A 25,569-nucleotide genomic window follows, 5' to 3' on the forward strand; every position below is an offset into this window, starting at 1 on the left:
TAATTTGAAATGTCAAGTGGTCCCTTTTTTTTTTAGTGTATATTAACGATTAAAAAATATTTCAACAAAACAGAATTTTGGTCAAAATTTTATCTTGTGTAGAGTGAATTCTTCCCTTAGGATTCCAAGGACACTTAAGGCCACAGTTCTGTAACCCAAGGAAAATGTAGTCACAGCTACCTAGTGAATCTAGTACATTGGGACAGTCACTTTGGATAATTGGGTCAGAGCAAAATGTTTGGGTTCTCTTAAATGAAAAATTGATTGTGGTTTGTAGTAGCTATGTGCATGAGTCTTAAGAGGATGAATTCTCTTTGCATGGCCAACTCCCTGCAAAAACATTTTATTCCAGGAATAAAATGTTTAATCCTTTAAATTTGATGAATGTGGCACTGAAGAAAAGAGATCATGTTTCCAAAAAGAGCTAAACCACATGTAAAAAACAAGGAGAATGTGCCAGACTGTCTTATGATGAAGTATTTATAGTAAAGCTATTAATGGAATGGTCACTACAGGGGAGAGGAGATCCTAAATATAAATGAAAAATCTGAGGCTTACATGTGTTAGTCCTTAACAGTGAAAACTTCAGTGCTGTCCTAGAGGATAAAACAAAAGGTAAAAAGTCTTTGAAATGTGACCAAACGTATTCTATGCTAAAACTGACATTTTTCTTTTAAAACCATTTAGATATTGCCTAGTAAGATACATTTGTTTTTACTGCTGCTGAATCTATGTTGTAATTATGAGAATACATTTGTTTCTTTAACATGTTTATTTTTCATGTTTATTAAGTAAAATATTATTTTCAGCATCACACTCACTGTGTGTAGGAAATATTATTTTGGATGAGTGCTACAATCACTGTGAAGAACTCACAAGCCAAGTTTAACAGATCAATCAGAGTGTTGTCAGTGTTAGAGTGGCACTAACCGAAGTCTTATTTGAAAGGTGGTTTTTCCTGGATAAGCTTTAAGTCAATGGCTACTCATGGAAACTTCTAATTTTTGTTGAATATGTGGCAGTCCAGAAAACTCTTTTAAGTTTATAGAAATTTTTTAATGAATATTTTGTTGCCTAAATTTTGTGTATTTTTTATTTGTTAATCCAATCAATTTTCTAGGTTTCTGAATTTCATTTGTAATTTTAAGCAGTTGATCTCTTCACAACTGGAAAAATAATCTTAATTCACTCTGACTTTACAGTAAACCTGTCCACGTTTCACATGGATAATTACACCAGCGATGAAGACACAGATGAAGACTTTGACACCCAGTTCATCATTCAGCAGAGTTTACAGGATATTTATAAGCCAGGAACAGCACAACATGCACCTAAGGATGAGAGGTAATGGTTTTCTCATTGGCAATGTAGTATTAAGTGTTGTATTCAACAGCTGACACTTGTCATTAGCTTAAATCTAGTGTTGTGACAAAAACAGGAGGGTCAGACTCCAAGGAGCTGTCAATTAAATATCTGTAAGATATTGTGCCTGACTAGACAGGAATAATCTGGAAATAATTCAGAATTTAATTAGGCAATAAAATATCTGAAGGAGGTTAGCAGCAAATCTGGGTGAGGTGATACAGACTGGAAATCAGAAGAAAGAAAGAAATGAGGACATGAAGGGCTAGAGAAAAACTCAAATACATCTTGTCTTTGGGAATTGAAGAAATGCATAAATCCAACCAGGACACACAGAAAGTTAGCTATCTTCAACCTTAGTGGAGTAGGTGAGGATGGGGTCCAGTCTTTGATCTACTCAAATCAAAAGGAGGAATTCCATAAACTTGAATGAGACTTCTGAAAGTGTAGATTCAGAGTTTTGTTGAACAACACTGAAAAAGGACCAGTTGGACCCTGTGTGGGGTGTAAGAAGAGTCGTCCTGGATATGGGCAGTCTGCAGTCAAGCACACCTGCTCACACGCTCTCTGGCCAATCAGCAATCTTGGTCTCCTGAGGTAGTAACCATCATTTCTTCTGGGGTGATAAACCAGTTTGCTTGGGATGGTAATCTCTATTTGCCTGCTGGATGTAAAACTAGAAAAACGTATTTTAACCCCAAGAGATTTCATAATTAAATAGAGACATCATGAAGCACATCAAACCTATATAGTATTTAAAAATGTAATAAACTCATGGAGTGATCACTATGTGTCATGTTATTTTAAGCACTTCATAAATACTAACTTTTAAATTCTAATTCTCATTACCTCTCTATGAGGTAGGTCCTATTATTATCCCTATTTAGAGAGGAGGAAAGTGAGGCACAGAAAAGTTAAGTGGCTTACCCAAGGTCACAGAGCTAGTAAGTGAAGAGCCAGGCAGTCTGATTCTAAAGTCTGTGCTCTTAACCAACACTGTTCCTATAGTTTTGTGTTCAATTTAGGATTAGTTTTTAAAATAATCTTTAAATATTTAAAGTTTTATAAAGCAATTAGCCTTATTAGATTATCTGTTATATTAACCTTATGATTAAAACCTTAAATTGCATAACTGAGTAACTGACTAATAATTTTAGGTTGAAAGGTATAAGAGAGTTGGGCTAAGTAGAGTACTGAAATGTTTCAGAGAAACTGAAATTGACTGTGGTTATGCATTTACTTGATTAGACTTGCAGGAATTGTATGACAGTTAGGCAGGCTTGCTGATTTACTCAGGTACTTGAAGGAATCAGAAAACTAGAACATACTTGTGACATGTGGAGTAATGGTTGGGACTAAAGATGTCCTAACTTCTGGAAGCTTATATGGCGAAGGAGAAGTAAGGCTACAGATGGAATTATGGCTGCTCATCAGCTGACTTGTAGATAGGGAGTGTATTCTGGATTACCCAGGTGGTCCCAGTGTAACACAGGATCTTTAAGTGTGAAAGAGGGAGTCAGGAGAGACAACCTGGGAGATGGCAGTGTTAGAAGGACTAAGCCCAACATTGCTGGCTTTGAAGATGGAGCAAGGAGTCCACAAGCCAGGAAATGTGGGTGGCTTCTAGAAGCTAGAAAAGGTGAGATAGGTTCTCCCCGAGAGCCTTCAGAAGGAACACAGACAGCCCTGCTGACACATTGATTTTAGTTCAGTGAGGACTGTTTCGGATTTCTGAACTACTGAACTGTAAGATAATAAATTTGTTTTATTATTGTTGTTTTAAGCCACTAAGTGTATGGTTACTTCTTACAGCAGCTATAGAAAACTAACACAATCCTAAATCTATGAGTGCAGGTTTAAATGTTTAAGATAACTTAATTGACCAAATTGTAAACAGGACAGAGTATCCAAGGGAATTTATTCTCCTCAACCTGGGTTCATTAAATAGTTAAAGAATGGAAGGTGGCCAGGCGTGGTGGCTTATGCCTGTAATCCCAGCACTTTGGGAGGCTGAGGCAGGCAGATCACGAGGTCAGGAGATCGAGACCATCCTGGCTAACATGGTGAAACCCTGTCTCTACTAAAAATACAAAAAATTAGCCAACTGTGGAGGCGGGCACCTGTAGTACCAGCTACTCTGCAGTGAGCCAAGATCGTGCCACTGCACTCCAGCCTAGGCAACAGAGTGAGACTCCATCTCAAAAAAAAAAAAAAAAAATGGAAGGTGGCAATCCTTATTTGCTAGGTTTTAAAATAATGTAAGATTCATAAATTGAGATTTAAAGCCTTAAATAATAAAAACATTACTTAACTGCTAATAGCGTTTTCTGAGCACACATTCTGACTGTGAATATTTTTTAAAACTCACACCATTTTTATTTACTATTTTTAAAAATAGTTTATGCTAGAATCATTGACATTCTATAGTGGCCATCAAATTTTACCATGAGATAGTGTGACATTTCAGTCATAGGCAGGCTTGATTCAGTTCAGTCAACACTGATTAAAGGCCTACTGCAATCCAGGCTCACACAGTCCTTGCCCTAAAGAAGCTAACAGGCGAATGCGGAAGACAGATGTGGTGAAGGAGCTTCCCTAGAATTTTGTTAAGGGCCACATTGCATTTTACAAATAGAAGTATTTCTATTACGCCTCAGTCAATGCCTCCTATGAAAGTGCATCCCGGATTAACTACTACTACCGTTACCCTTTCCTTTTGATTTCTATCAGATTAACAGTTTTTTCTCCTCAGTTTTGGAATTACATATGTATTTTCTTCTGTGCAGCTCCCATTCCTTTTTGAGTGCTGACTATAAGAAGATAGTTGAAACAATAGAGAAAGTTAAGTACTCCTCCTCTTCTATCCCCTTTAACTTGTGGTAAGATGGGATGGTGACATTGGCTGGGCACAGTGGCTCATGCCTGTAATCCCAGCACTTTGGGAGGCCAAGGCAGGCAGATCGCCTGACGTCAGGAGTGCAAGACCAGTCTGGCCAATGTGGTGAAACCCCCCATCTCTACTAAAAATGCAAAAAATTAGCCGGGTGTGGTGATGGGCCCTTGTAATCCCAGCTACTCGGGAGGGTGGGGTAAGAGAATTGCTTAAACCCAGGAGATGGAGGTTTCAGTAAACCGAGATCACGCCACTGCACTCCAGTCTGGGCGACAGAGCGAGACTCTGTCTCAAAAAAAAAAAGGAAAAATGTGATGGTGACAGCTGGCAGCATTTCTCCTCAAAGCTCAGGAAGCCTAGAAGCAGGTTCTTCCATGCTGAACACCATGGGGGTCCACAGCTTATTGTCAAGAGTCTGATGTAGGCTTTTCTGGGAAAAAAATACTTCAGCTCAATGTAGCAAAGAGCTCCTGGGTTCCTTCCTAGACATAACTGTTTTTTCATAAGTAACAAGATGCTGGGGGTATTCACAGGCCCAGGTGTGGAATGCTAGATGACAGGCCTTACTGTCTGTCATATGCCATTTGTCTTTCATAAAAGGTGGCACTAGAATTCTGTTGTCTTATGCATTAACTTTGGTGGTGGAATTCAGGAAGCAATATGGGCTCCCTTGTAAGTGTGCCAAATGTGAATCTGTTCTCATTTGACTTGTTAATAGGTAAGGAAGATGCATTGTCACACTTAACCAAGTACCATTCTGCTTTTGGTGAAGCAGATGAGATAGGCTGGATTCCTCTGCATAAGGCTGCAGTGCAATTAAATAAGAAAATTTTGGAAATAACCCTAAGCGGTAAATTCCCTTTGACTCTTCTTGATGTTTCTAAGAGATAAATTTAACATTCATTTCTATGTCTTAACTTGTGTGGTATGATGAATTTATTTCAGCTTCAGACCCCAGTCTGTGGGAGCAAACCACTCACAATGGTGAAACGCCACTGTTTTTGGCTGTCAGCAATTGCCTCTTAGAAAATGCCACTTTTCTTCTTCTCAATGGCTGCAATCCAAATGCTAAGAATTTTGAAGGCAATTCTCCTCTTCTTACAGGTAAATGAATACCTTGTTTCTGAAAACGAGTCTGTGGCACTGAGTCTCCTTCATGCCCCCAAATTTCAAAGGCAGCTTTTTGTGCATAGTTGCAGCACTGTCGCTCTCCTCCCAACTGACCAGACATGGGTACCAACCCTCCAGAAGGTTTCTATAGGCTGGCCTGTGAGGTGGCCTGATGCAAAACCTCTGCTCAATTAAGGGCAGCTCATTTTGCATGGTGCCTTGATCAAGCCAGTTAATTCTGATATAAGAAATCAGAGGGGAGCAGAATTACCTCATGGAGCATGGGTGAAGGGCAGGCAGCTGAAACAGAAGAGTTGGTTGAAAACTATTAAGAAGCAGATAGATCTCTAGATCACTCCTGCCCAACCCCAGTAGACTCCTGGAGGTTTATTCTCTGCATAGCTTAAATGGAAAGTCTCTGGACCACGGAACTTTAGGTGAGGGTGGGAGTACTAGATTGAAAACACTGGAGGAATTAAGCAAACATAATTGAGACTGCCCAGCCCTCCTCCTAGAAGGCTGGCAGCCAGGCCCTTACCCTCCAGGCAGGGGGGTTCTCTGGAGGAATCTGACCAGCCCAAGAAGAAAGAGCTAAAGATAGTAACATTGGGGCTTTTCCAGTAAGTGGCCCAAACATATCAACCTATTGTTAAACCCACAGTCCGCAAGCCCCACCTTCTGCTTAAAATTTCCAACCAGCTTTCTAGTCTCCAACTTTTAATTATGAGCAAATAGCTGAAGGCTATCTGAGGAAAATCTTCAACCAACAGAGTTAAGCAACTTTAAGATTATTTAGGGGAAATAAAATTTAAAGGGAAATTGTCATTAACTTCCTCAGAGAAACCATTTTAATAAGAACAAGGGGTTAGCAAAATCAGAAAACAAAATATTCTTGAAAATTAAAAATATGAGCAGAAATTTTAAAAACCAAAACAATGCTGGAAGATGTAGTTCAGGAAAGCTTCCAGAAGAATAAAATAAGAAATGGAAAATAGGAAAGAAGTAAAAATTAGCTGGATGATCCAAGAGGAGCAACATATGAATAAGAGGAATGAGAGAACAGACAAGATGGAGGTGGTATATGGCCAATGCAATAAGTCAAGAAAATGATGTCCTAAAATGAAGGACAAGTGTTTCCAGAATAAAGGGCCATACTAAGTGCCAGTTCAATGAACTGTAAAAGACCCAATCCCCTCAGCACTTTGTTTCTAGTCTTAGAGCAATGAGAGCACTTTCTGTGGCAAATTATAAATGCTTATTAGCAGAATTCATACTGATTCAGCACTTCAGCAGCTAGCAAGACTCCTTGTACACATTTGGTGCCAATAATTAATGAGTGAATAGTGAGATGGATAAAGTTAGGTGTTTTAGGATCTTGGGGGTCTAAGTATCCTTCTCTAAATGTGAATTCACAGTATAAATGCAGAAAAGCCAATTATTAGAGAATTTTGTGTAACAAAAACTTCTTCAAAATGTAACATATGTAGAAATAAATAATTCAAGGATACATGTGAAAATGTTAACAAAGATCATTTCAGAGGTAGAATTAAACTTTTCTACTTCTATACTCTAAGTTTATTGAACATAGCCTCTTTTACATTGTAATAAAAAATCATGAAAAGCTAAAAAAAAAGAGAGAGAGACTCACAAGTCACTAGGGACAAAAAAGTTTCCACAGACTTCCTGAGAGAAAAAAAGGAATACATAATATACAAAAGATGAAAAATCAGAGTGGTGTCAGACATCTCAATGGTGTAACTAGAAGCTTGAAGTAATTGGTGGTGAATAATAGTTTTGCAAACTCTAAGGAAAAATATTTCCAACTTAAAATTCTATATTTGCTCCAACTCTCTGACAGTAGATTAAAGACATAAAAGATATTTTCAGACATACGAAATCTCAAAAACGTTCTTGCTCCCTGCCGTTAGGAAGCTAACGGAGCAAATGTTCTACCAACATTGGAGTAAAACAGAAAAACAAAAGCTTGGGATCCAGGAAACAGAAGATCCAAGCCAGGTGGGAGGCAAATGAGATCCCTAAGATGGGAGGAATAATGATCGTAGGATGACCACATATGACCAGGCACTGAGGTCCAGATTGGAACAGGTCAGGAGGCCCCAGGTAGAGGCTTCTTCAAGACCATGGTGGGCTAGGAATGACATCTTGAAGGGAGATGTAGACAGTTTAGAGAGTTTGGGGTGCAATTAATGATAAATTGAAAACTAAGCAAATGAAACATAAGACAAATATTAACTCCAGGGAAAACAAAAAGATGTGCAGAAAAGGAAATGTAAATATGGCCCACCTTTGAATGACATACATGAAGGTAAATATTTATCTAACAAAAATTGTGCTATAAAAACAATAGGATGGTGGGATGAGAACTGTGCACATGTGGTGGGGACAGGAGGAAAAAAAGTTAAATCATTTTCTATGGTAAGAAGTCATTAAATTATACCAAAACCAAAAATCAACAAATAGCAATACAAGCAGGTTACTTATGAAACACAGGCATGAAGAGCAAAGAATCAGCTAAAGGATACCTCTGGAGAAGGAGAAAGACTATAGGGAAAGAGTGATAGACTTCACAGTAATTGGCTCTTTGAGTTCTGTACATGTATAACTTTTATCAAAATAAAAGCTGAAAATTAGGTTGGGTGCGGTAGCTCAAGTCTGTAATCCCAGCACTTTGGGAGGCCGGGGCGGGCGGATCACCTGCGATCAGGAGTTTGAGGGCAGCCTGACCAACATGGTGAAACCCCGTCTCTAAAAATACAAAAATTAGCAGGGCGTGGTGGCAGGCACCTGTAATCTCAGCTACTCGGGAGGCTGAGGCAGGAGAATCACTTGAACCCGGGAGAAAAGAGGTTGCAGTGAGCCACGATCGCACCACTGCACTCCAGGCCGGGTGACGGAGCAAGACTGCATCTCAAACAACAACAACAACAAAAAAAAAACAACGAAAATTAAAAAGAGACCAACAGAGTACTGCCAAAAATTAGGATTTGGGGTCCCTTCGTGGTTTGTCTGAAGATGCTTTCTAAGGCTTTGCATTTTATAGAAAAACACTGAGCAGAAGAGCCTTCTCTGAGAAAGCACGCATAAACCACGAAGCACCCTAGCACTATATAGTGAAAAGAACTCTGCGTCAGGTCTAACCTCTCTAAACCTGTTTCCTCGTCTATAAGATAGTATTTGTCTTGTGTGTAGAAAAATTACATATGTAAAAACCATGAAGCTGTGAAGCCTGTTGAAACAATGATGGTAGAGCTAGTTTTCCTCTCTTCACTTCAGCCTATCTGGCAGGTCAAATGATTCCATTTCTGTGGTACCCAAACAGCATGTCCCCACTGATAGGTCATGGAAAATGCTGGGTTAAAAAGTTAAGCAAGCCGGGCGCGGTGGCTCACGCCTGTAATCCCAGCACTTTGGGAGGCCGAGGCAGGCGAATCACAAGGTCAGGAGATCAAGACCACGGTGAAACCCTGTCTCTACTAAAAATACAAAAAATGAGCCGGGCGAGGTGGCGGGCGCCTGTAGTCCCAGCTACTCGGGAGGCTGGGGCAGGAGAATGGCATGAACCCGGGAGGTGGAGCTTGCAGTGAGCCAGGATCGCGCCACTGCACTCCAGCTTGGGCGACAGAGCAAGACTCCGTCTCAAAAAAAAAAAAAAAAAAAAAAGTTAAGCAAACACATTGCAAGATTCCTCAGAGACTTCAATATATCAATATGCAAAGTGAATCTTGAAAAGGGTGATAGAATATACAGTGCTGGCTGAGAGCAGTGGCTCATACCGGTAATCCCAGTCTCTGGAAGGCCGAGGCAGGAAGATCACTTGAACCCAGGGGTTAAGACCAGCCTGGGCAACATACCAAGACTGCATCTCTACAGAAATTTTTAAAGAAATTAGCCAGGCATGGTGGTGCATGCCTGTAGACCCAGCTTCTTGGGAGGCTATGGCAGGAGGATTGACTGAGCCCAGGAGTTCAAGGCTGTAGGGAGCTATGATTGTACCACAACACTTCAGCCTGGATGACAGAATGAGACCCTAGATATATATATATTTACATACACATATACACAAACACACAGTGTTCCCAAGCCTTTTATTATTAGTATTTTTTTAACTACAAAACAATTTTCTTTACAGAACCTTAAGGGGCTTTCTGCACAACATACTTTGGTATGTTGCTAAAATGTGTTAATGCAGAAATGATAGGCCAAAACTATCATCGTCTATGGCCTCAACCACTCCCACCAGACATGCATATTTAAATTGTGTTTTAGTCATTCATTTTCTGGGGTAGATTCTGGTTTTTTTTTTTTTTTTTTGGCACATTTCCATGTCTGGGCTGTCTTTTGTTTGTTTTTTTTTTTTCTCTTATTTTAAAGCAGCTACAAACATTTCCAGGACTGTACTGAATAATTAAGTTCCCATTTTCTTGAAGAATAAAGATAAGTGAAAAGTTTACATTTGTGTTTCAACCACATAAGCAATGAATAATTACTCATGGCTTACATAAAAACAAATAGTCCATTGATGTAAAATACTCTCAGTGTTATCTGATACATGCCTTACTTTACAATCTGTTTCCTAAACACAGAATGCTGGGGTCTGGGAGTGGGTGGGAAGAACTCCTTAAGAAAGCCTGAGGGATACTTGCAGATATGCTGCTCTGGTCTTAACTTCCCGTTGAACATGCCCACCTCACTTCTCATTTCCCAGCTGTGCTGCGTGACTCCTATGACATGGCTGCCTTGCTGATCAACTATGGAGCAGATGTCAATCTGCGTTGTGCCAACGAGAGGACAGCTCTCCATGAAGCAGCCAAACTGGGCAGAGAGGACATGGTGAAGCTTATGCTGGTTTCTGGGGCACACCCTGACCCACAGAGCACATATGGATTCACTCCTCTTGCTCTTGCTGCCCAAAGTGGACACACTGAAATCATGGAAATGTTACTGCGGAAAGGCAAGATCTTCTGTTTGGTCAGCACACTAACAAAGGGTAACATGATCCAGGGGTTTTCCTCTTAATGGAGAGCTTCAAAATAATAAAAGTTAATATTTTATTTAAGCCTAATATAAATGTTTGATAAAAATTATGGGTTAATAGTGATTACTGAAAAGCCTAACATAAAGATTGAATTTTTTATTAGGTCTGACATAATTTTCCAAAAGTTACTAGGATGCAGGTTACTTTTACTTAACATTCCTTTACCCTGCTAAGAAGATGGTGGTTTTTTTAACTTTTTTGTGGTGTTGTCCTTTTCTAGAATCATAAAATCAAACACCCTGCAACATACTCTACACGTTACCTCTGCCTAAGTCTAAATCATGAGGCGGTTTAATCTGTTACCAAATGACTAGATATTAGGAAATTCTTCCTGATTTCTTCTCTTTGGGTCCCAGTTCTTCACTCTAGTAATAACCAAAACTCCAAGAGAAGGGGAAAGCAACTTACATGTATTGGGTACTACTGTCTAAGCAACAAGCATTAAACTACCCATGTTGCCTTGTAACCCTTTAAAAACCATGTGAGGTAGGTATTATCCTCGTTTTGTACTGGAGGAAAGTGAGGGTCAGCCATGGTACCATTTGCAGGACTTCCCTTCAAACATGCCCCCTCCCCTATCCCCAGCTCTGTAGCTGTGGTCATTTTGAATGCTGGCTTAACTGGCAGGGACCCTTGGCTCAGAGAACTTTGGCTTTTACTGTCTTTGAGGAGAGCTCATTGATGACATTGTTAGATGAAGCAAGGTAAGATCAATCTAAAGCTTTTTTTCAAAAAAGCAAACTTTTACCAAGATTTTTAAAAGTCTCAATAATAGAATTATCTTTATTCTCCTCCCTATGTCTAGAAGTATTATTTTGTTCTTTAACAATATACGGTCCTGGTCTCCAATATTCTAGATGGCAGAGACTCTTATATTTAAGAACAACCTTGTGCTCTTTAAACTTTTCTAAATCTTTCCTGTCATATGGGGGAGGCTAGTTTCTAATCAATGGCCATAAGACATTTTAAGTAAGATGTTTTAAATGATCAATATAAGAAATGTCTAAAGTCATTAGCTGGAATAGCAAAAGTAAACATTGGAGTCTTTCATCTATGAGGAAAGAGTAACCTTTTGTATACATCATTGATTAAAATACAGAGAAAGAGAAGCAACAGATGTTAAATCCTTTACCCTGCAAAGAAACCAGCATCAGTTGACCTCAGTGAGTGAGCATTTCCTTTAAGTGACTCCCTTACAAAGTAATTTGCACCAAGTGGCATAGATGGTAAATGACAGAGCTAGTATTTCAAGGTACATCTGTCTGATTCCAAATCACATTACCACCCTGCATTGCTAGAGTGGCAACATGGCATCAGAGATATAAGCCCTGGGTCTAGAATACCTGCATATGAATCCTGACTACCTTGCTTACTAGCTGTGCATCTTTGGGGAAGTCACTGAAACTCAGTGAGTTTCTTCATCTTTAAAATGAGTATGTTAGCAACTACTGCTAGGGGTTCTTACAAAGTTTAAAAATTATACACATAAAGGAATCAGCACATAGTGGGCACTCAATAAACAGAGGCTTATTGGACTTCTTAAGGCATTCTTGGAATGGGGTTCTTGGGCAGTCACTGGACCCTGATGACTTATGGAGTCTGTGTTAAAGTCACTACATCTTTTTTATGTGAGCTTCAGAATGCTCTCCTCAACTTTCGTCCATTCAAATGCTGTTTCCTCACAGCCTGTTTTACTGGGAAGACTTCCACAACTGACCCAAACTCTTTTCTCCTTCCTTCACCTCCCAGCTCCCCTTCCAACCCCAGCCCTAGATCTTCTAGAAGACCTTTTGCCTGTACCTGTACTCTTATTCACATCACTCACATAACACTTAATGTACAGGGTATATATAAGTTAAGCATTCTTTTTTTGTTTTGTTTTGTTTTTTTGTTTTTTGTTTTTGAGACGGAGTCTCGCTCTGTTGCCTAGGCTGGAGTGCAGTGGCCGGATCTCGACTCACTGCAAGCTCTGCCTCCCGGGTCCATGCCATTCTCCTGCCTCAGCCTCACGAGTAGCTGAGACTACAGGCGCCCACCACCACACCCGGCTAGTTTTTTGTATTTTTTTTTTTAGTAGAGACGGGGTTTCACCGTGTTAGCCAGGATGGTCTCGATCTCCTGACCTCGTGGTCCACCCGTCTTGGCCTCTCAAAGTGCTGGGAATACAGGCTTGAGCCACCGCGCCCGGCCAGCATTCTTAATCTGAAAATCTGAAATCCTAAATCTTCCAAAATCTGAAACTTTTTGAGCATCAAAATGATGCTCAAAAGAAGTTCCTACTGGAGCATTTCAGATTTCAGATTTCTGGATTTGGGACTTGTAAATATAATGCAACTTGTAAGTGTAATGCAAATACTTTTTTAAAAAACCCTGAAATCTGAAACACTTCTGGTCCCAAGCATTTTGGATAAGGGATACTCTGTACTAATAACTGTACAACAACTTATCTCTTTGGCTATTGGCAGTTCCTAACCTCAATTAAAAAGTTAGTGTCTCTTACTATGGTCCCCTACAAACAAGCTAAAACAGAACAAATGCCCTTTTCCACCAAAACAGTATCATTAGATGGCATGGTATTATAGTTCGATAGATTTGTTAGTACCATCCTATATGTGTGTTGTAAGTGGGCTTTTGTAGGCTGGTCTAGAAATAAAAGCAACTTTTATAACAGTATTTCTACTGGAATTTTCAAGTTCCAAACAAATGGACATCAAATTACTTCAAAAACTAACCTACTTATAATTTAGAAACTGCCATTTTTTTTTTCTTCCCCAACTAGTTTATAAGCTACTTGAGAGCAGGAGGTATATATTTTGTCACTTTGATTCTTGGTGCTTTGCTAGAGTGCATGCTCACTAACTGCTTTTTGTTGATGGTGATATATTTTTAAGATTGCTCAAGAAATAACAGTGGAAAATAATTTTTGCATTGACAAGAGTCTTTCTCCTCTTAGGAGCTAATGCTCATGGTCAGGCCTCTGATTCTTCTTCCATTTTACTCGAAGCTGCGAGTGGAGGAAATCCAGATGCTGTGGCCCTCTTGCTGGAGTACGGAGCTGATGCCAACATCCCTAAGAATTCAGGCCACCTGCCCATCCATGTGGCAGCTGACAGGGGCCACTTACTGTTAAGTTCAATTACATTATTGTAAATAATAAAAATTGTAATAGCTACCTTTTATTTTGAGCTGCTTCTAGGAACTTTATAATCTTTAATCACCAATCCCACAACCTAAACATACTGTTTTTTTGGTTTTTTTTTCTTTTTTTTTTTGAGATGCAATCTCACTCTGTTGCCAGGTGCTGGGTCTGAACCACAGACCCTGGCCAAGCAACAGATGAAAGGAGTACTTAGACACAGGTATCCAGTGAAAGAGTGGGCTAGGGGACCAAGCTGCTCACAGAAAGAGTTGTAGCAGCCACGGCCCTGACAAGCTGGTGCTTCAGGCATTTATTTAGTACAGATTTAATGACAAAGGCTTTGAGTCAGCACATTTTGTGGGTAATTAACACAGTTTCCCCCACCCCATCTAGATCAATTCCCTTACATTTCCTTGTTATCTACTCTGAGAGAATTCAGCTGCCTTCAGCCAAATCCTTTCCTGAAGCTTTTGCAAAACCTCCCAGCCTTCCAAAAAGGTTTGCTTCTATCTATAACTTTTATAATTTTTCCCACCATGCTGACCGAACTCCTACAGCCAGACTGGAGTGCAGTGGCATGATCTCAGCTCACTGCAACCTCCACCTCCTGGGTTCAAGCAATTCTCCTGCCTCAGCCTCCTGAGTAGCTGGGACTACGGGTGGGCGCCACTACACTGGCTAATTTTTGTATTTTTAGTAGAGATGGAGTTTCACCATGTTGGCCAGGATGGTCTCGATCTCTTGACCTCATGATTTACCCACCTCAGCCTCCCACAGTGCTGGGATTACAGGCTTGAGTCATGACGACTAGCCTTAAACATACCTTTTAAAGATGAGAAACTCTTAGGAGAATTGCTTGAAACTGGGAGGTGGAGGCTGCAGTGAGCCGAGATCGCGCCACTGCACTCCAGCTTGGGCAACAAGAGCAAAACTCCGTCTCAAAAAAACAAAAAAACAAAAAAACTCTTGACCAACTAGCAAGAACTAGAAATGGTTGTTTACCAGGCATCCTCTGAAGCCACCAAAGAGATATAAAACTTTTTTCTCAGGTATTTAGACAATATGGGAAGCCTCAGGTTTCTGGGCTAATTCTGAATTTTATAGCTTAGACAGTAATTCCATTCAATTTTACTTGGTATCTGAGCTTCTGGATGAAGGAATTATGCTTTTGTTTGGTTGGGGTTCTAAATGCCCCCTGAATATTGATACTATCTAGTATTACTATAAAACAATAATAAACAAGTTAGTGCTACTTCTTAAAAACAATGTTGAAATGCATTTTGAAATTCTTTCTCAGAGCTCTAAAGATACTGATTCCAGTTACGGATCTTGCTGCCATTAAGCAGAGTGGGATCAGTCCAGTTCACTGCGCAGCAGCAGGAGCACACCCTCAGTGCCTGGAACTCCTCATCCAGGCTGGATTTGATGTGAACTTCATGCTGGATCAGAGAGTTAGCAAACACTACGATGACCACAGGAAGTCAGCTTTGCATTTTGCTGTATCAAACAGTGACCTCTCTTCTGTCAAGCTGCTTCTGAGTGCTGGAGCTCTGCCTAACCAAGACCCGGTTAACTGCCTCCAGATAGCCCTCAGGATGGGCAACTATGAGCTGATCAGTCTGCTGCTAAGGCATGGGGCCAATGTCAATTACTTCTGCAGAGTTAACCCTTTACATTTCCCATCAGCACTGCAATACACTCTGAAAGATGAAGTCATGCTCAGGATGCTGCTGAACTATGGGTATGACACACAGCGATGTTTTGATTGCCCACATGGAGACAAAGTCCATCCTTCCTATATTGTTGAAGGCTGGACATCTACAGTTATCAAAGATACTAAGGTAAGTCCACAGTATTGGCTGTATTCCCTTACAGTCATTATTTGTGGCCCTGGAACTATGGCAATAAATAGATTACATCCATTCTCTCCAGAAGCTTGAAGAGATCCTAGTATAATAATAATTATATGATAAAATAATTATGATAAAATGAACACAATGTAGAAAGATATAAAAGGAACAAAAACAGTACAGAGAAAAGTGATTTAACTCTGCCTAGCAGTGTGAGGAAGTTTCATAAATGAAGCAACTGATTAAATGATTTACTTTGATCATATTTCTGATGAAAAAAACAATCAGAATAAGTACAGTTGACCAATACCATCCCTCCCCGTTTTTGAGACATTTTTTCCTCTTGGCCTTCATCACACCACATCTCCTTTGACTACTATGCTAAACCATAGCTAGCTACTTCATGTTTTTCATTTACTTTCCTAATTCTGACTTTGTTTCCCTCAGTTCTGTGAAGTAATAACTTTGTCATGGCTGCAACACCTCTCTGGAAAGGTTGTTCGAGTGATGCTTGATTATGTTGATCAAGTTCGGATCTGTTCAAAGTTGAAAGCTGTGCTCCAAAAACAGGGGATCTGGTCAGAAATACATTTTATCTTAAGTGAGTATCCTTATAGAATGACTTTTTACAAAAATACTAATTGTATTCTAATTTGATTGTTTTAGAATTAGAACACCCTTCTCTTCTGGTTAAAAGCTTGACTTAAACCAGAAAAATACTATTCCTATCTTAAAAAAATGTTACTAACTACACTTAATTTGTATTTATTACCTTTTCCGAGGAGATAAAACCGTTAGGTAACTACTTATTATATAGGTAGGTAATACTTTCATCCCAATCCACCTAAACCATGGCTACAAAAGAACACCATGGACACAGGAATGAAAAGCTATTATATGGCAATAAAAACAAGGATGAGAAAAAGCTAAGAGCCAAGTCTGTTGAGGGTATCAAAAGGACCTTCTTCAAAGCAAATCCTTTCAAAGTAGCATGTAAGACAAATTAATAATTTATTTTGTGTTATTTCCCTTGGGGGGTAATCTTCAGTTTCTACCCTGTCCCTGACGGGGCTAAAACATGCAGACTTTTTTTTTTTTTTTTTTTTTTTTTTGAGACAGAGTCTCACTGTGTCAACCAGGCTGGAGTGCAGTGGCGCAATCACAGCTCATTGCAACCTCCGCCTCCTGGGTTCAAGCAATTCTCCTGCCTTGGTCTCGCGAATAGCTGAGATTACAGGCGCATGGTCACCATGCCCAGCTAAGTTTTGTATTTTTAATAGAGACGGGGTTTCACCATGTTGGCCAGGCTGGTCTCGAACTCCTGGCCTCAAGTGATCCACCTGCCTCGGCCTCCCAGAGTGCTGGGATTATAGGCATGAGATACCCCGCCTGGCCACATGCAGATTTAAGAACTTCAGATCTCACAGGCCAGATCCACAATTGATGCCAGTCTTTGGATTCTAACTTGACATGGCTCTGGAACCATATCTACAACAAGGACTGCAGTAAGAACTGAAAAACTATTTCCCTGATTTTGCTATTTAGTAACAGCAAATGAAATGCTATCAAATACATTTGCTAACAAAAGCCTAAGATACTAAAAAATAAGTTCTTTTTCTCTTTGGATAATGTGCCTTTTCTTTTTAGCAAACCCTCGCTCCCTAAAACACTTGTGCCGCCTAAAGATCCGGAAATGCATGGGACGTTTACATTTGCGCTGCCCTGTATTCATGTCATTTCTTCCATTACCCAATCGTCTAAAAGCATATGTCCTTTACAAAGAATACGACCTTTATGGACAAGGAATTTTTACAGGAACCTGGTAATCAAACCATTCTAATGGAAAAGGTATAATTTTGCAGCTGTATTCCTTAGAATTTCACTTATGTATGATTCATATTTTTTGCTTTACCCACCAACTAAAATCTCAATGCAGTCTAAGTCCTTTAAAAAGTAGCTCTGGGAGGCTGAGGCAGGAGTGTTGCTTCAGCTTGGGGAGGTCAAGGCTGCAGTGAGCTGTGATCGTGCCACTGCACTCCAGCCTAGGTGACCAGAGCAAGACCCCATCTCTAAAAGAAAAACAAATTTTTTTTAAGTAGCTTTGAACATAGCCTCTCAACATATAAATGACTAGCATTCTCAAGGCAGTTTAAAAAAAAAAAAAAAACCCAAACAGTAAAAATTTCAATTAACTGAAATACACCAGTTCTAATTAAGTGTATAAATCCAATGTCTATGTGCTCAAAATAATAGATGCCACTTCTGACAAGTCAAGATAACTCATTACAGTATCTTTTTAATAGAGAAGTATATATGTAATACAGTAGTCTCCCTTATCTTCAGAGGATACGTTCCAAGACCCTCAGTGGATGCCTGAAACCAGGGTTAGTACAGAACCCTATACATAGTGTATTTTTTTCCTACACAGTCACGTATCATACAATGTTTCAGTCATCATTGGACTAAATATGTAATGGTGGTCCCATAAGATTATAATGCTTATTTTTACTGTACCTTTTCTATGTTTAAATACATACTTACTATATGTTATAACTGCCTATTCAGTACAGTAACATGCTGTACAGGCTTGCAGCCCAGGAGCAATAGGCTATATAACACATGGCCTAGGTGTGTAGTATACCATCCCATCTAGGTTTGTATAAGTGACTCTATGATGTTTGCACAATGACAAAATCACCTAACACATCTCTCAGTAGGTATCTACATCTTTAAGCCAGTTGTTAAGCGACATACAACTGTACACGCATGCCCTACAGTGTGGATACACTGGACAGAGGGATGATTCAGGTCCCAGGTGGGACAAGGCAGTACAGCGAGAGACTTCATCATGTTACTCAGAATGGTGTGCAATTTAAAACTCATAAATTACTTATTTCTGGGATTTTCCTTTTAACACCTTTTTTTTTTTTTTTTTGAGATGGAGTCTTGTCCTGTCACCCATGCTGGACTGCAGTGGCATGATCTCAGCTCACTTTAACCTCTGCCTCCCGGGTTCAAGTGATTCTCGTGCCTCAGCCTCCCGAGTAGCTGGGATTACAGGTGTACACCACCATGCCTGGCTAATTTTTGTATTTTCAGTAGAGACGGGGTTTCACCATGTTGGCCAGGCTGATCTTGAACTCCTGACCTCAGGTGATCTGCCCTCTTTGGCCTCCCAAAGTGCTGGGATTATAGGTATGAGCCACCGCACCCAGCCTCCTTTTAACAGTTTTGGACCACGGGTAACTGAAACCACACAAAGGGAAACCATGGATAAGGGGGCCTACTGTACATCTCAGTGATTGGACTGAATACACACTGACCCCAGTACATGACTTAGAAGTTTGCTGTTCTTGTGGAAAACTCCCAATACCAGCTTAGTGTCTACTACTGTTTCTTTGTAGAGTGAAGTACAGAGATAGGGTAATTCAGTTAATTGAAATACAACTCTCAATTGAAATTTCATTATTAATGAGAAACGTGTATCCCTTCTTTCCACAAAACCCTGGCTATGGCTGACCATTTACTGGTTAATATGATCACTGGAATTGGAATTACAAGTGTTTTCAAATGATTGACGGCTTATGATTTCTGTATTGAACCTAGCCTGATAATGGACATGAAGAGGCTCACTGATGGGAGTTATGTTAAAATTTTATTTCTATATATTTCATACTGCATGTAAGTATAGGTTCCTTTTTCTGAGATGGAGAGCCGCCCTGTTGCCCAGGCTGGAGTGCAGTGGTGCAATCTCAGCTCACTGCAACCTCTGCCTCTTGGGTTCCAGAGATTCTCATGTCTCAGCCTCCCAAGTAGCTGGAATCACAAGAGTGTGCCACCACACCCAGCTAATTTTTGTATTTTTAGTAAAGATGGGGTTTCACCATGTTGGTCAGGCTGTCTCCAACTCCTGACCTCAAGTGATCTGCCCGCCTTGGCCTCCCAAAGTGCTGGGATTACAGGCATGAGCCACTGTGCCAGGCCTGCATGTAAGTATACATTTCTACGTGTGGAAAGTGAGGAAAGAAACTGAAAAAGACATTCATTCAACCACACTTGTGTCACATTTAGAAGCCACATCAATAGGGGTAACAGGTACAATGACATTGTCCATTTTCACTACAGCCCAGTCAGCTATGGCCTTGATGTGTTTACATGTTTAGTCTTGGTACTTTTTAAAGAATTAGAGAGTCCATTTTAGGGAAACTGAAGCTATATGATTTTTTTCTGGTGTAGGGATTAATGGCTATATAGACTATTTCAGTAAGCACAGACTTTAAATTATTTTTATAGTTTTTTTACATTAAAAAATTTATATAGCTGACATGAATAGTTTTTATTTTTTTAAATCAAACTGATAAGTGAGAGATTATATCTTTCAATATAGAAATATATTTAGGCTATACATGCACTTCTATCAGATAAATTATATAATTCTAAAGTTAATTTCATCTATTACCTGTACCTTCTAAAAGTGTATGTACATTTCTATAAAATTCGAAACAAATTAAAACACTAAATCCCAGAAGAAAGGAACTAATTGCCATAAGAAACTATAAAGAGCACATGGGATGAATAAGCATTAGTATTGAAATTACAGATCCAAGCTATACTGTGGTATGCACAATAATCTGCCCCTTTAAATTGGAGGAATTTCTGTGAGTAGGACCAAACAGTAGCAAGTATACATCAATTAATGAAGTGTTTTTCCTTTGCTAAAAGAAAAAAAGTCACCAGCGATCGATTAGTTTGCTTCTATAACAAACTTTTCCTAATAAGGTGACAATTTTTTTTTTCCATTTTAGCTGCTGTGGAATTGCAGTTGGGCTAGACATGTAATTTATAATGTCATAACAGATTAAGGAGTCCATTGTTTTACAAACATCTGAAATTACTTTGAGAAATAAAGTTCAGAGTATCAAATATTTCATTAAAAAAACACTGTACAAAAATCATGGACTTTATTATACATTAAAAAATCTAACTTTTTTCCTGAAGCCTTGTCAGTAAATACCTATTGTGACAAAATGAAAAAATAAGTTCTCCACCCCACATGTATACCAATACCATGATCACATAAAGTCGAGTTCTTCAAGTCCAATTCTAAAGTGAAACATTGCATGATTTTAAATTGTACACTGCATGATTAATAGTATCAGTGAAATAAGAATTAACCAATTCACTTACATTACAAAATCACCAAATATACAAAGCAATTTTGCACATTAGTTACAACTTAATCCCCAGTCTCACATTAACTGAAGTAAATTTCATGAGTGAAGCCACAGAGATTGGTTAAAAAGTATAACATAGTTCCAGTTTCAAATCTTTATGTATTACTAATTAATGTAGAAAACTGAAATCTCATGGGAGAAGAGTAAACCAAACTTGCTAAAAATAAAGGGTTGCTTTCTACAATTGGTGTGTTTAAATATTTAAAATACAATCTGAATGCTAAGAGGTTGTCTCAGAACCAACATTAATATTTTCGTTTTATTCAGGTGGCAGGTTTTACAATACACTAGCTCTTAGGATCTCTTGGCATTAATAATAGGATTCAAATTTTAAATAATACAGTTCCTAGATATAATGCAAAGTTAACTCAGATGCCTTTACCATATACGATTTTATCTTCCCTAGGATGCACATCCTACTGACCTTTTCCCAAGCATATGGAAACACATTTACCACCCCTAGATTGTGGAGTCTGATGACTCTTTTGAAATTAAACAATAATCATTGCAGACATGGCAAAAACTAGACTAGCTTTAGGGACTCTGTTCAAGTTAATAGCTTTAGTCCCTTGTTAGCAAGTTTTCAAAATTTTTAAAGGTGAGAGGGAATAACTGGTTTCCTATCTACTGACTTCATTGCCATAGTTACAAACATACTGTTCATACAGCTAACAGAATGCATTGCAGAAGTAGGCAGGCTTAAAATCTTTTCTGTTTAAAAAGCAGTTTTGTTGATTTCTAACACTATTAAGTGTAAGTCTGAATGTGAGAAAAGATATCCCAAAATCTAATCCAATTACCCTCAGAGCATCTCAAGAACTAGAAGGGATTTCAAAGGAGGATAACAATCAGCTTTACCACTAGGCAGAAACCCATGGGCAGCCTTTAAATAACAAAAAGAGCTTATTAAAACGGATACTTAAATCTCTGCAGTAATGGAATAGTTCATATAGTTCAATAGTAATGGAACAGAAGTTGAATCATCTAAAATTGTTAAACCCACTCATAATTTCTATTTAGCATTGGAATGCACTTTGATTTGACCTATGAAGATGGGTGTAGTATTGTAGAAATTCCTGTGAACATGACTTAAAACAAACTACAGGCCTGTCCAGCATCCCTAAGTCTGCCAGTGCCCTTAACTCTGGCCTACAGTATGACCCAGGGTGCTGACAAAGGGCAGCACTTGCTACCATGCAAAGCACCAGCTTAGTACAGCTGCCTCCTAATGATGACCACCTTCCTTGTAGAGTAACAAATTTCATCTGAACTAAGTGAGGTGACAATTTGTAGTATAAACAAAAGACTTAATGGAACAGAAAGCTCCAGTCTCCAAAAGGTCTTAAAAACAGGACTTGCCATGACTACTTAAGTGCTGGCAACAGAAGAAATTCTAACTTCAACAAAACAATTGATACACTATTGTGAAAGCATTCCCTTTGGTAAGCACAACATAAACTTTTTATCAAAAAGTATTTCATAAATTTCTACTTTTTTACTGTACGTTTTGGTAACATAAAGCATCAGTAAATAAACATTACACCCATTTGGCACATGGATAGAAGGAATATCATGATCCTATATATCATTATCCTATTCCTACAGAAAACAATGTACATATAGTGTGAAACAGCCGAGTTATAGTTTGAGACCTAAAACAGATGCCATTTCTAATGCAGAACTACGAAGAAAAAACTGTATATCAAAAAAAAAAAAAAAAAAAAAAGGCTTTCTCCCTTGTAAAATTATTAAAGTCTTAGTGGCTAACCTCTTGAAAAATCTGTAAATGTGTGACTATGTATTTTACTCACTATATTAACTTTGTGTATATATATACTTTTTCATGTGAAACACATGAAAACATAATTTCTATTAGCAGTGTTAAAAGTGATTACAGAAAAAAAAATTAAGGTTTAACATAGACAACAGGGAGTAGAGAAATGTTATTTTAACCTTGGCACCAGGTTAAATCCTTCCTTGGTCAACTTCTCCTATACTCTACCAGGCATTCAATGCATTTTCAATCTTTCATAAAATTGGACCTTTTTCTCATTTGAAGAGTAGACATATTTACAATAATTAGTGCAAATTATTCTATTCTCATACATTAGTTATTGGCCTTTGTGGATATAAAGTGGTGATTCAGTACTTTATCAAAACATGGGATTATGAAAATACTGGGAATAACAGTCTGAAATTTAAAAGATTACATTTTCTAAACTAAACTCTGGGAATTTTTACTTTAAGCATGAAACATAATTGTTATAGAACTTCTTTTGAAATGTCACTTGACTTTCAATAAAAACTATTTCACACAATGCAGAAAATACAATGTATCATTCTATAGCAGTATCTTTGTCAATCCTAATCTAAAATGTATTTGAACAAAAAATCTTCTAATAAATTCCATTATCTTATTTTTAACCACTACTGCTCTGCAGCAGTAATTGAAGTCCCAACCTGAGAACTAAAAATGTGACAATAAAATGCCAAGGGCTCTATCAATCTTGAACTGAAGACACTTAAGCTTCTTTTCTACTGGCATCAAGTGCAGTACATTAGCGAAATGTGAGCAATCCCAGAAAGTGCCCTGAGATCAACAGTACCACCTGCCACAATTTGAAACCTTAAGTGTAAAATCTCTGTTCTAATTATTTTATAAAAGTTCTATTGCACATTTAATATTGTTAAAATATTTGCAAACTTGTAGAATTCTCTGTATAAAGGGCTTTAAACTTATTCAGCTAAATGCTTCCTCACTGCCAGCAAAATGTTCATAATGAAAGAAAAGCATATCCATGAATGTCTAAGCCTGAAGAGTAAATGATTTCTTACGGTCATAGCCAATTACAATGCAAGAATTAAAAGTTCACAATCTGAAGGAAAAAATTATTGAGCAAATGTCTACTTCAGGGAGATGAGCAGGTTTTCTTTAGATGTTAATGCATAGTACATTATGTTTAAGGGGGAAAAAAGATCAATGCAAACCTAAGTCATCAAGTTCAATCTTTCTTTTAAAATGTAGCTACAACAAATAAGCAAATATAAAGCTTAGTCTCCTCCTTGATATTTCAACACAGTTGTTACCTTGTGCCATTTCACCATAGAAACTGTCAAATTCCAAGGGGGAAATATCTACCAAAAGTTTAAGTTTATGCTTCTGACTCTCTCTTCTTTCCTCCTTCTCCCAAATCACTCTCTTCTGACTGGCTACTGCTAAGGACAACAAACTGCCCCTCACTACTGGCTTGGTTTGGTCTACTGGACGCAGCTATCAACCGACTTTGTTCTTCCAAGTCCTAGTGGAAAAGACAAAAAAGAAACTAAGTTACTTGTCTGCAGTCAAATGGCAAATTATGCAGTTAAGATACATTCTTGAGAGCCACTTCAGTTCTTCTGTCATAAATATATATGCATACTTCTGACAACTTGATAAAAAGAAAAGCTACACCCAAACAATACAACACCAAAATGAATTTTGGCACCATCCTATAAAACCCAGCATTCAAACTAAAATATTTTTTCTCATTTTCTTTTTTTACGACCAACAACCAAATAAAGCCCATCATCTTTTACCATAGTAAAATCCTCGAAAGGGATCACCCCACACTCCTTTCCCTTTCCAGCCCTTTTCTCCATCCCTGTCCAATTCATCTTGCTAAATCAGGTGTCACCTTCCCTCAGCCTAGCCTACCAAGAAAGCCTCACTTCAGTGTCATCTTTGCCACTTCCCTCTTTGTCCAGAAAGAGCCCACAGCCAATGCTTACTGATCTGGTCTAAGTATCCCAGCTGTCTCCTCTTTACTATTCCTACAGTTAATCTGCAACCCATAACACGTTCTTACAATCTCATGGATCATTTAATGCATTCTTCAAGTTTTGCTCCAAAATTTGTCTTTTAAAATTATCCTGTTGGATGGACAATGATTTGACACTCCTGGCAATATTAAAAATACACATTTCATTATATATTTCATATAACATATATATATTTATTTCCCCCCATAGAAGGCAAAATGGCTTTCAGCAATGGCAGTTAAAGCTATACAGCCTCTCAACTGCTTTGACAGAGACAACCTCCTCTGAAATATTAAAGTTCTGGTATATTTTTCAAACAGTCATATTACATGTCAACATAACTATAATGTAAACATCATATCAAAAAAGAGATGTGACCCTTTTCTGCTATGGTATGAATCATCTGTTTATGAAGTGGCTGAACAAGCAGAAACAGTCCTTCATTTGGAAATTCAAATCTGAAAGTCATAGTGCTGAATTAAGTCTTCACAAACAACACACAAAGATCTAGACATTAGGACTGTATACCTTTTCAATCTGTTTTTGTTTATTGAGTTCTTTCTGTTGCTTCTCTTTTACTCTCTCTATTTCTTTTTGTTTTTCTGATGCCCTACGATCCTAAGAAACAGATGAATAAAACTAATGAATTAAACATGAAATAACTTTAAATTTTAGACATTTCAGTTAATATCACATTTGTAACCTTTCAATTTTTTTTTTTGCATTTATACATAAGAAAGCACACCAACAGTTTACATTCAATGGCAAACAATTATCCAAATTCTAAATGCTATGTTGGTAATAGTATCCACTGTTAATTGTTTACCAAAATCATTTTATTTACTTGCTAATATGAAAGAGCTAATACACTATTTTAGTTAACATTCTTGGAAAATCACGCATCTTGGATTCTTTTTTTTTTTTTTTTTTTTTTGAGATAGATAGAGTCTCGCTCTGTTGCCCAGGCTGGAGTACAGTGGTGTGATCTCAACTCACTGCAACCTCCACCTCCCGGGTTCAAGTCATTTTCATGCCTCAGACCTCTTCAGTAGCTGGGATTACAGGTGCACGACACCACAGTCAACTAATTTTTGTATTTTTAGTAGACACGGGGTTTCACCATGTTG

General features: G+C 38.4%; 2 protein-coding genes across 4 annotated transcripts in view; one reads left to right on the plus strand and one right to left on the minus strand.

The window, feature by feature from the left end:
* Positions 1 to 1,206: 1,206 nt before the first annotated feature.
* On the plus strand, positions 1,207 to 25,361 carry ASB14 (ankyrin repeat and SOCS box containing 14). 2 transcript variants are annotated; one of them, XM_025376734.1, is made up of 10 exons: positions 1,207 to 1,344; positions 4,149 to 4,203; position 4,446; positions 4,974 to 5,105; positions 5,201 to 5,359; positions 10,092 to 10,337; positions 13,375 to 13,546; positions 14,858 to 15,401; positions 15,858 to 16,011; positions 17,058 to 17,236. In XM_025376734.1, exons 1-10 carry the CDS (start codon positions 1,223 to 1,225, stop codon positions 17,234 to 17,236), a joined length of 1,764 nt encoding a protein of 587 aa, XP_025232519.1. In that variant the 5' UTR covers positions 1,207 to 1,222. The 2 variants fall into 2 exon arrangements, with proteins under 2 accessions (XP_025232519.1, XP_025232520.1); XM_025376735.1 differs by lacking the exons at positions 1,207 to 1,344; positions 4,149 to 4,203; position 4,446; ... (2 more) ...; positions 10,092 to 10,337; positions 13,375 to 13,546 and adding an exon at positions 23,866 to 25,361 and having other exon boundaries at positions 14,482 to 15,401; positions 17,058 to 17,258.
* APPL1 (adaptor protein, phosphotyrosine interacting with PH domain and leucine zipper 1) overlaps positions 5,178 to 25,569 on the minus strand; it is a 62,532-nt gene continuing 42,140 nt past the window's right edge. Inside the window, exons 21-23 of one of the 2 annotated variants that reach the window (XM_025376733.1) lie at positions 24,971 to 25,060; positions 23,784 to 23,943; positions 5,178 to 5,665 (exon numbers count right to left, since the gene is read on the minus strand). In XM_025376733.1, the coding sequence (XP_025232518.1) occupies positions 23,797 to 23,943; positions 24,971 to 25,060 (237 nt within the window). In that variant the 3' untranslated portion in view covers positions 5,178 to 5,665; positions 23,784 to 23,796. Of the gene's footprint in view, positions 5,666 to 20,349; positions 23,944 to 24,970; positions 25,061 to 25,569 lie in introns of those variants that run through there. The other variant, XM_025376732.1, reaches the window with a different exon arrangement.

Source organism: Theropithecus gelada, chromosome 2 (genome assembly GCF_003255815.1).
Source record: "Theropithecus gelada isolate Dixy chromosome 2, Tgel_1.0, whole genome shotgun sequence".
In the NCBI taxonomy this organism is placed as follows: domain Eukaryota; kingdom Metazoa; phylum Chordata; class Mammalia; order Primates; family Cercopithecidae; genus Theropithecus; species Theropithecus gelada.